This window comes from Lygodium microphyllum, chromosome 18 (genome assembly GCF_053477565.2).
Source record: "Lygodium microphyllum isolate KBCC chromosome 18, Lygodium_microphyllum_v1.1.10, whole genome shotgun sequence".
Taxonomy (NCBI): domain Eukaryota; kingdom Viridiplantae; phylum Streptophyta; class Polypodiopsida; order Schizaeales; family Lygodiaceae; genus Lygodium; species Lygodium microphyllum.
In genome coordinates this window covers 48,282,923-48,295,040 of record NC_141152.1, presented here as the reverse complement: position 1 = coordinate 48,295,040, position 12,118 = coordinate 48,282,923, and the positions used below count along the sequence as shown (strand labels likewise).

General features: G+C 36.2%; 1 protein-coding gene across 1 annotated transcript in view; it reads right to left on the bottom strand.

Annotated features, from left to right (window-relative positions):
• Positions 1 to 1,383: 1,383 nt before the first annotated feature.
• Positions 1,384 to 12,118, bottom strand: part of LOC148020852 (tropinone reductase homolog At5g06060-like) — a 30,125-nt gene continuing 19,390 nt past the window's right edge. The window contains exons 3-5 of the mRNA XM_087699472.1: positions 2,384 to 2,603; positions 1,942 to 2,048; positions 1,384 to 1,722 (exon numbers count right to left, since the gene is read on the bottom strand). Of these exons, the coding sequence (XP_087555598.1) occupies positions 1,519 to 1,722; positions 1,942 to 2,048; positions 2,384 to 2,603 (531 nt within the window). The 3' untranslated portion in view covers positions 1,384 to 1,518. The remainder of the gene's footprint in view (positions 1,723 to 1,941; positions 2,049 to 2,383; positions 2,604 to 12,118) is intronic.

Here is a 12,118-nt window from a genome sequence, read left to right as displayed (position 1 = left end):
TAGATGCTGTGAGAAGGATCTTGAGATGTGTGAAGGGTACATTGCCTTATCGGCTGTTCTATGAGCATGGTAAGCATATTGAGCTTACATGTTATAGTAATGTAGATTGGGTTGGTTGCTCCGGAGAAGTTACTATATGTATATTCTCTACATCACATGCGTTCAATGCCTATTTATAAATATCCTTATCTATGAATTTTTCCTGAATAAAACACAACCCTTTTCTATTCAATATGTAAATAACATCTTTATATTACACCCTTCTGTATGTAAAAAATGTATAAAAATGGTATTTTAAAAATACATTTTTTTGAACCCACGTGATGCACACATATATTCATGAGTAACTTATCCAAGGTTAGTTATGTGTATGAGAGAAGATCAACCGGTGGATATGCATTTGGTCTTCGAAGTAGCATGGTCAATTGGAGTAGAAAGAAACAACCTACTGTGGCTCCCTCAAGTATAGAAGTAGAATACAAGGGTGCAACATTAGCTGCATGTAAGGCTACTTGGCTAGTTAAGTTGATGGATGACTTGGGAATTTATGTGGATAAACCAGTCAAGCTATATTGTGATAACATGAGCAATGTACTCGTAGCGTTCACTTTATCATGCTAGGTCAAAGCACATAGAGGTATATTACCATTTCATAAGAAATGATGCCTGGAGGCAGGATAGATCTCATTCATGTGAAGACTGAAGACCAAGTGGTAGATATCTTTACCAAATCACTTAGTATAAGTTCACCTATTTTTCACTGCTTGCGATACAAGAAGTGACTTGGGCTTGAAGGAGAGTGTTGATAGCTATGCAAGCTCAGTCCATTGTACCTTATCTGAACCTGACATGACAGTTGGGTCCTTATTTGTCACTAGTGTGTGCTTCGTAAATAAGTTGGGTTACATGCTAACTCTAGTTAGTGTGTAAGGTCACTTTAGACCTAGTTTAGTTGTACTTTGATTTTCAGTGTGTGATGAAATAATGAAGAGAAGAGAGTATATTGCTCTCTGAGTTTTTATCCCTTTGTCTGTCTCTCTCACAACTTGAATAGTGATACTAGATAATTTTATTGGCAAGAAACTAGGTTTGTCACATGTTCAAGTATCAGTATGCATTGCATATTTACATGTTCTTAATAAGCTAAGAAAGAAGCTGGATCTGAAAGCTGAAAAGTGTGTGTTTGTTGGCTATTCCCTTGAGAAAAAGAGTTAGAGGTGTTATAACATAGTTACATGCAAATTACAGGTGAGTAGAGATGTTGTCTTTGATGATGAGATGAGCAATTGATATGCTATTGCATTCAACAATTCTTTGTCAAGTTGCTCAATGATGCATTTTCTTATCATCTCTAATTTTAATATATGTACCCAAAATTTCTTACTAAAAGTGTGCTTTAGTTCTAAGATGGTTAAATTTTCAAGTGAGTTTAACTAAAAGTTACAAACATAAAAGGTAAGATTAGCTCCTAAAATATGAGTTCTTGATGGCCCCAAAAGTTGTAAAAAATGTCTTGAACTACAATGTTGACCTAATTCGTGGACATGGTAGTGTAAAGTTATGTATGCCAATACCACCATCAACTATGAAATTTGCACCTGTAACATAAGAGGAGCATGGCATACACAAGAATGCCACAACTCTTGCAACCTCTATAGCATCTCCAAGCCGCCTTAGTGGAATGCGTTGTTGTATAGCATCTATAGACTTGGAATTTGTATGCTAGAAAGAAAAACATCAATTTAAGTGAAATTAGTTATTGAGATGCTTATATTTCAATGTTGACAAAATATTGGTACTAATGTCCAGATCTTTTTGAAGGGGAAAACTCAAATAGCAAAGAAGTATACACACCTAACTTAAAGGAATAACAAGTGTGTAAAAAATGGAGCTTAGCCAAGTAGCATCATATAATAAAACTTGAAAGTGATTGATTGATACCTTATCTACCAAGTCTGACGATATGTATCCAGGAGCCACTGCATTTACACGAATTCCATCTCTTGCCCATTCAAATGCCAAGTTTTTGGTGAGTTGATTCAAAGCAGCTAAAAGAAGCATGTACAAAGTTAGATGCAAAATAGCAATTATTGTTTCTTATGTTATGGCTTGTTAAAATGTACATATGTGTGTGTGTGCACCATGTATGTTTTTTAAAATTCAATGCTTACATGTGCATGCTTGTAGGCACATATTTGTTCATGTATATGCGTTTATGTGTGTGTTTGTCTATTTATATATTTATATATATATCCATGTAAATATCAATGTAGTGAGTGTATGCATATTGATGTATGTATACATATGCATGAATCTCTATATATATGGCTTGTCTACATGCATATCAAGGGAAATTTCTAAGTAATTTATTAAGCTATGTTACCTTTGCTTGAGCAATAAGTTGCAACATTCAATGTGAAAGCAAGCGATCCAGCCATTGAGGAGTTGAAAACAATGCAACCCTCCTTAGAGGCTTCCAAAAGAGGGTGTGCTAATTGGCTCAAATGAAATGCCGATTCAAAATTTGTTTGTAATATCATCTTAACTTCGTCCATTGAAACATTCAAGGCTGGCATGCTCTTCAAAGTCCCTACATTATTGACCTATCATGAAAGACAATAGAAAGTTTGAACTTGAATCATTGCCCACATGATTGAAAATCTCTTTAATGTTTACATGATGAAAGCTTGCCATTATTCTACTCTAAACTCTTTTAAGATAAATGATATCACAAAAATTTATTAGGCTGAATAGAAAAAATTTAAGTATACTTTGCTAAGATAATGGAGATGCTTAAGAATACTATGAAACTTTACTAGGAAATAAAAAAACTCAAGTATACTTTATTATTGATCCAATATTATTCCAAACTCCACATAAAGCATTAAAAAATCCTAATGTATTTTATTGTTTCTATAATATGCTCTTATAAATATCAAGCAACTAATCTTAAGGACTTGCCATGAGAATTCTATGTTTGGAACATATGAAATTCTTGAAGAAAACCCAACTTAAAATCTTAGTGACTATGTATTTTGAATGTTAAAAGGGACTTTCAACTTTCTAGCCAAATGAATTAGTATTTACAATATGATTATGTTCATAAAAAGAGTTTAGTCTAAATTGGACAAGATAACTGTAATCTTCCTTCCAAACCTCAATCCTAAGCTTGAATGAGGTGAAATCCAAGATAGCTAATGATAAATATCCATGAGTCATTTTTTAAAACTTCTTTTTTGATAATTGTCCCTAGCCTCTAACCATTACTATATTATATTATGACCTTAGGTCTAGACGCTATGCTTTCTAGAGCTCCATGACACCTTTTCCTCCATGCCCTCCCCTCTTATATGCATGTATCTTATTCTTTGCCTCTATACATTGAACCACCTACTAAATTGTCTTTTTTCCTAAAGGAAAATAACAATCAACGGTTTTATAAATATGTGTATAGTGAGAGTGCTTTCAACATCTTATATTGTTAAATACATACACATAGAAAAGCTAGATAAGTTATTGCACCCATCCTTTCATGGGGAATTTTTTTTAAAAAAATACTTTTTAAAATGAGTGATGTATTCAAAGGGAAATGTTAAAGATTTGCCAAGAGGTATTCTCTATGCATAATATTAAACTCTATTTTTATTGCATAATACTACACTCTTATCTCTATTGAACTAGATGTATCTCTAATGTGAGAGCTATTCTCTCTACACAGTATTACACTCTATCTCTATTGAAATGGACCTAACCCATTGCCAATACTTCTCCTTATTATATTAATTCACTATGTTAATAAGTTGCACACGCACCATAACTATGATTTGTGAACAATAGGGTGTCAACTCAAAATTAGGGATCTTAAACCATCACTCATGAGTTGAGCCAGAATTTGGGTAGATAGAGGTGTGAATTGACCTTTTTTGTGAAATTAAATATGGTTAGATGCCACATGGATATCTATGCTAGACTTATGGGTAAGTCTAAGGCTTTTAATATATGGGAGGCTTACCACTCTCCTTGTGAAAATGCGTAAATTTCTATTGGGGAGAGGATATTCCTTAGCCCTTACTAAAGACATTGGTTTATTTTGCTTTAAACAAAGCTAGCCTAACATGGGAAACACTCATACCTTTCTAGTAGTATCATTAATGTAAGTGACAAAATAAGCTCCACATAAACTTGCTCTTCATTGCTCTTTCACCTATAATGCAATTGCAGTTCTTGGTCCTATTTTTGTATTTGCTTATGTATTCTTAATGTACCCCTTAGGATAATCCAATTGATTCTTTACCCATTTTTGCCATAATGGCTATCTTTCAATTCATTCTATTCTTCCAAGGATTTCATATTAAACATTGAACCTATTACACACGTTGGAAGTTGCGGGAGTCCGTGGCACCACCCTTCTATGTGCAATTCATGGTGCTATAGTAGAAAACACTTTGTTTGACTATAGTGACGGTGCAAACACACAACTTTTGTTAACAAATTTGAAAAAAATGATAAAAGTCGTTTTGAGCCCCCAAATCATGATGATAGTTGAATGTTTGCAATTTTATAAGACATTTTCAAAATTGCCACCTAAAGCAGGCTTTTATAGAGGAGAAGTATGCAAATTTATAGAGAAATGCATAGAATATGCTTAATTGAAACGTCCTTCTCCTATATCATTTAGGCCTTCCTAGATTAAGAGAATTCTAGACCTTGTTTAAGCTAGATTTTAATGAGTTGTTGTTGTAAAACAATCTAACACTTTTAGGTATAAAATGATGTGAATGGCCATGGTATCTGCTAAAGTACTATTAAAAGTACAATAGGGAAAGGCAAAGAAATACCTAGTACATATTTAGGCCATTCCAAATACCTTCAATCTAAGGGAAATGTTAAGATTCCTTTGAAGAGAGAGGACTTCGTAGTAGTAACCCTAAAAGAATAGGTCAGAGGGGGAGTCTAAAAGTGAAGGTAAGAAGGTGAATGACCAAAGAATTTATACCAACCTAAGCGCACCTTGAGAATGAGTCAAATATATTATCTAGATGATCCCTATGAGACCATAGGTGATATGGGTCAATATTTTGAGAGACATAAAGGGTCACTACAAGTATTTAGGGAATGCCTAATGAGGAAAAATGTGCCACTCGCAATGTAAGCTATCAATCACTCAAGAACATGTAAAGTTGTTAGAATGGTGATATCATCATTATCCATTAAGAGTTCAAATCTTATTTAGAAACCTAGGATAATCTTAGATATCCTTGTGGTCCTAAGAGGAAAGAAGGGATGCCATTGACTTAAAGACAATAAGCATGTGTAAGTAGGGAATCTTAAATGACACAACATAAACTAAAAGGAAATCATTGGGAGGAAATAGGTGAGGATCCTTACCCCTTACTTACATCCTAATTTTAGAAATGATATTGAGAAGGGAAAAAAAAAAGCAATGACTTGGAGTCATAAGTTTAGTGACTAAATGTGTACATATTTTTGGGATGTGTACATTGCTTGGGTGAAAGAATTGCTATGCAAGGATGGAAAGTATGCAATTGTAATATTAAAGAAGAAATAATGCATTGAATGGATTGTTTTTTTAATCTTGGCTTACCTATTCTTAGTGACTTTGTTCTGGTTGATAAATGTACAATTAGAGTCCATATGTTCTAGATGGACATTGATGATTCAACAATGTACCTCCCGAAGGTCCTTGTTGATTCTCTCTATTTTAGATTGAGGAATATCTAACTAGACCATTGTTTGATATTTGAGGCAAAAGGTCTTCATGAAGGAAGGTTACCTCTCCTACAGTGGCATAGGAACTAAAGGGGCTCTAATTGTATAAGTAATCTCCATGATTGGTCCTAAGGTGGAGAAGGAATTCTCCATGAGACCGATATGTGGGTATTGAAAGGCCCAGTTCTAGATAAATGTGAGGTGGATCTCGAGTAGGATCAAAATATATAGTGGTTGAATATTTACCCTACAGCAGACAAGTTGTACAAGTTACAAATAGATATTATCAAATAACTTTTTTTGGGATTACTTACAAAGTTTTTGTATATGTGCTTAAACTTATGTTTAATGAAACCTATGTAATTGATTAATCAATGAGATTGATTGCATATGTCTCACAATATGGTGACTTGGAACTCCTTAGATAACTATAGGTATTGGATTCATTGGAATGGAAAGTGAGTGAATAGAGGTCTCGACGACCCTATCCTAGGATAGGTAGACCTTATTAGCCAAGTGGATTTCAAGTTATTGCAATTGTGACTATTTATGTCAAAGGATAAAACTCAAGATAACACTCATTTTGCATAATGATGTGGTAGAATATTGGTTCTTGAGATTGTGGGAGTAGCTACCACACTCTACGAGTCTGCATTCTATGGGTCAAGTGCAATAACACATGTCCTTGCGGAGTGGCCATCTAAGATGGAACTGAGATTGCTATGTGTAGGAAGACTTTAAACATGTAGGGATTCTCAAGTCATCCTTTTGGGTTGAGGTATTGACATTTCATAACAAAATAGACTTGGAGACCACACAATCAGCTAAGTTCATGCATCCTATGGGCTCCCAATGGTGTTACTTGTAGATAGGTGTTTGTAGCAATGATTAAACATTACCTCCTCTAGCCAAGCTTGGAGTGAGTATGTTGCACATGGTATTGGAATACAAAGTAACAATAGATTGACTAATATTACTAATTTTAAATCTTGCAATTAAAAGACTAGAGGTGTGATGCAAGGTTAAGTTGAAGTTATGACATTGACTATTAGGCACCACCTATAAAGAACAATGTGGAGCTCAAAGAGAAGAACTTCATCTTAAAAACTCAAGTTGCTGAACATTTATGGCCAAGGATCCAAGGCTGAGAACATAATCGAGGTTTGGATTGAAACCATGGAATATTGTTACAAACCATTAACAGATTTTTGATTTACATTTGACAAGTGAAGGCTGTCTATAATGGAAGTACTCATATTGTGACAACATGGTAAACAAGGGTTCCTCAACTTGAAAACAAAATAAGGATGGTGTCCAAGGAAGCTATCTCTTACCTTCCTTTAAATCAATATTAAGTATGAATAAGTTTTTCAGTCTAAGGTAATTAGCCTTAACCTTAGAAGCCTATTATTCTGAATTTGTGATATTTAAGAAGTATGCACCCTAAATGTCCATTACTCAACAAGTTGCTAGGTTTTATTAGAAATTAAATGCACCCTTTGATACTTACCTTGAATCCATGAGACGATTGACTGATCTAAAAGATGCCCTTATAAGAGCTAAGCATTTGCAAAGAGCATACAACGTGACAAGCCAAGGTAAAGAAAACCATTTGATACTAATGGAGATAATTATATCCCAAATAAGCCCACGACAAATAAGAGCTAAGCATTTGCAAAGAGCATACAACGTGACAAGCCAAGGTAAAGAAAACCATTTGATACTAATGGAGATAGTTATATCCCAAATAAGCCCACGACAAACTATTCAAAGCAATCAAGTTAACCTAATGACCATTACTGCTTTGAAAAGGTGAGTTGGGCACATTCAGAGGGATTCCCAATCACGTGTGCTTCCAATGTGATGAATTGATACACTTTCATGTAGAATGCCCTATACTTTCTCAATGAGCTAAAAAGCCAACAAGCACACAAAACTATATAAATGATGCACATGGTACAAGGTGAACTATGACTCTACATGGTGAACTAGTCTTATAAGGATCCAAACTAACCCAATAATTAGAATCTAATGTAATCTACCATAACTCCTTCGAAATCATATATAGCTTAAAATCATGTATTCGATATTGAGAAAATTGTAATGCACCATGGATGGAATTAATTGTGCTTCAAAGGCAATGCCCCAACTCTTATCAAGATAAGGAACTCACGATTTCTTTAAGCTGTAATGTTTCAACCCCCCTCTCATGTGAACCCTTCCCTTGTCTAAAGAAAATAACAAAGAAAAAGGGAAATAAAAGTTAAACAACCTAAGGCTATTAGCTCATCCCTCCCCAACTGCTACGCCACCCCCATCCCGCTCTCCTTCATCACTCAATCACTCCACCACCTTCTCCATTTCTAATTGGACTATTACCACTCTCCCCCTATCACACTCCCCCTCATACCCCCTCACCACCTTATCACCTTGCCACCTTCCCCCAAATATTTGTTAGCAGTCACGTGTGTCTTTTCTGGTCATCTCCTACCTATGAGCCTCAATGTGAGTTAGATAAGGACAAGTAGAGCTCTGACATTATATCTTTATGTCATTTTATGTGATTTAGGAACTTTTGATGGAGGGCACATTAGTGTATTTCTTTTTGGGCACTTTTGGATGTCTTGGGCGTCCACATTTTTGGACTTGGCTACTCTATTACCAGTTGTGGCCCTTGTTTTAATATATGCATCATTGATCCTTCATGATTAGCTAGCCCTTCTCATTCTCTCATCCCCCTACTACCATCTAGCACCCACACTAACACATAGAGTTATGTATAGGGGTTGATTGTTGTAGCCATGTACCTTTAGCCATTGCAATCACATTGTTCCTTCTCTCATATGCATTCTCTCTCTGTCACCTTCTTCTCTTTGTGTTTACTTTCCTTTTCATTGTGCAATTTCACATGGTATCAAAACCATGCATAGAAGGTAGAGCTTATGAAGAGGATTTACTTGTTTGCCATCTCAATTAGCTAAGCACCATCCTAATAGTGTTATAAATCTATGCAGACCTTGTGTTTTGGATCAGGGTGCATCATACTAGTGCTAGGTGGCCTATTTATTTTTGTTATGTAGGGATAGCCCCTTGTTAGTATCTAGGTTGCATTTTGTTTAGCATTGACCTTTGTATTTTATGCACCACTTAGATAATTGGGTAGACATCTCCCAAACTAGGGTGACACTTAGTCAGACCTAAGCAGCCATCCTATAGATCAAGGTGGCACTGCCATTATTCAGATTAGGTGGCCATCTTACAAACTAGGGTGCCATCTATTCAGACTAGGGCATCATCTAATTAGACTAGTGGCTTGTTTTCTTTAGCCATTTTTGACTATTTTTTCCAGTAGGTGGCATCATCCCAAAGTGGACAAGTTTATTTATTATTGTGTTTTTCTTAGGGTTGGGTCTTTTTGACTTGGGTAACTATTTATATGTGCCTCAAGGAGTTCACTACATGTAAACCCTCCATATCACGTGTGTTTAAGGCTTATTTAAAAATATCATGATATATGAATTTTTACTAAATAAAACACATCCCTTTTTTATTCAATCTATGGGAAGCCCCTGTATATGGCATCCTTCTATATGTAAGAAATGTGTAAAAATGATCTTTTAAAGATTTCTTCTTTTAAACTCATGTGACACATTCACATATTTAGGAGTGGTTCCTTTGAGAAATGTGCTAGGCAACATGAGATAGGTATTGTTTCCACCTCTTCTTGCAGCTAGATATCAATGTTTGTGTAGCCAGTCCTCTCTACTTGACGTTGTGTGTTTAATTCAGTGTTAGATACTCTCCCCATCAACATTGCCCCTATCAATAGTGGTGGTGAGATTTATGCAATCACACCTACTTAGCCTCTTTCTATGGAGTAGTGTGGGCTCAGGACTAGAATCCCATATGCACAATAGGAGAAGTGCTACCATCTAGTTTCCATAAAGCATTGTACTTGCTCTCTTTTCTAATGCAATGTCATAGTACTTTTGTCCTTCAGTAAAGTCTTTGTGTCATTGTTAGTCTATACACAAGTTTGTGTTTATGAGTCCAAGCTTCCATCTTGGAACCTAAATCACTTGTATAACAGTCAATCATGTCAATGTCTTCATGAACTCACTCTTTCCCTTCCAACCTCCATAGCTTCTACCTCAAGCCATGTCCTAGATCCATGTTTGTACATGGTATAAGAGCCTAGTCGAGCATAGCCTAGCTCATCTCACTTCTCTCTCAGCTCCTCTTCACTTCTGGTCAGCTCATGACTTCACTTCCAGTTCCATTTTCACTTGTATCTTCAATCAAGCTTGTGGCAGCCATAGCCAGCCTGCACCCTGCCTCCTTTGAGCACTTGGATCTCTTCATAAAAGCCATATATCATCACAAATCCTTCTATAAATATCTTCCTCAGGTCGAGGCTCTCCTCTTTGGCCCATCAAAGCTTGACATTACTCGTCACAGAGCCCAACATTCCACTTGAATTAGTTCATGATCCAGAATGCACCTGCAACTGTCATACTGCCAACGCCGCGTCTGCAGTCCACGATTCCTAACGAGCACCATAGGGCTTTGGAAGCCCATGAGACAAGCTTCATTTCTATTTAAACAAATTTGAAAATGATGCACTACAGCTCCTACAATTTGTGAAAAACTAGGATGACCTGCAAATCCTAATTGTGACTCCCATAACCAAGAACTCAAAGCTTCATCTTTTCATTATTTTCTCTCTCATGACACTCATACCAAGCCTCTGCCACTCTGATCCAATGAATCTGAAGTTGTCCAATACTTTGGTCATCAGCATCATATCAAGGAGGGGAGATTCTAAAGGTCATTTTGAAGGTCTCAAACTTTGAGCCACAAGCATCAGTATCTCTTGATACTATTCATCTAGTGTCTTTTGGCACTTGTGCTTATTAAGTACACTCAAGATCAAGTCTTCTGCTGAAATCTAAGAATTTTGAAGTTGATTTACTGTTGATCCTCCAACTCCAACATAGGCAAGGACTCTTTGACCGTTCACTCTTCAAAGGATTTGGGTCACACATGGCAAACCCACATCAAGCTCATCCTAATGAAGAAGGGTCTTTGGGCCATCACCAGTGGAAAAGAGAAGAAGCCTCGTGATGCGGACCTTGAAGTCACTTGGCAAAATAATGATGATAAGGCTTAGGCCATTATCAAATTGGAGCTAGATGACAACTATATCCACCATGGGAATAACTGTGTTACTTCACAGGATACATGGAAGAGACTTGACACTTTGTTTGGTGCATAGTCTAAGTCATCAACGTATGGTCTCTTGATTGAAATTTTCAAGCTTGACATGAAGTCCAACACATCACTTGCCACACATCTAAATTACATGGGCAGACTTCTAACCTAGCTTGCAGGAATCAACATTAAAATAGAAGAAGATGTTTGCATTGGTGTTCTACTTCAAAGTTTGCCTCCTGAATATAATAATGTGTCAACAACTCTAATCAATATGCCAAACCCTAAGCTTGTTGATATCCAGGCATCACTGTTAGAGGAGGAAAAGAAGCTAAAAACTAAGGAAGAACGAAGCACCTCTAGAGATAAACAAGCATTATATGTTGGCAACATGTACAAAGACAAGAAGGACCAAATTTTTTGTGAGAAGTTTTGCCACGCCAGAAAGAGGTCCGAAAAGGCCTATCTAGTGGCTATTAAAGAAGAAGAAGAATATGGAGCAAAACAAGAATAAGAAGAAGAATGTCACAACTCTATAGAAACAGAATTTGTATCATTTTTCATTAATTTATCTATATAATGATTTATTAAATTTATTTCCTTTGCACTAATTAGATATAAAGAAAAGTGCATTGGAGCTGGCCACTAATGAGTGGTCACAGGTTATGGTGGACCCACACGGTGGGTTAGAGAAAAGATAGTTCACACTTCCACCTATATGACCCGATTGGGCGCCTGTGACTAGAACTCACGCATATCAGGGTTAGACTCGCACACAGAAAGGATTGATGCCTTGAAGTGTGGGCTAGATCCACCAGAACAGACAGTTACAATCAACAAGATGGCATGATCATGAAATGCTTGTATAATGTGCATGTGTGGGCTGAAAGCTTGAAATGCACATTTCTTGGCATAGAAAAGTCACATGAAGATTCGGATACTATTTTTGCGATGTACACGGAAAAAGCTTTCATATGATACCCATATTGGGGGGGTCCCTAAATTTTAGGAGATCCCTAAATTTTAGGAGGTCCCTAAATTTTAGGAGCCTCGAATTAGCCTAAAAATGCTAGTCCTAAAAAATAGGGATGTCATTCTAAAAATAGTAAGTTCTATACTCTGACTGTGCTTACTAAATTTGGTTGTTTCTATTCTTGACAGTATTCAACCCAAAAAG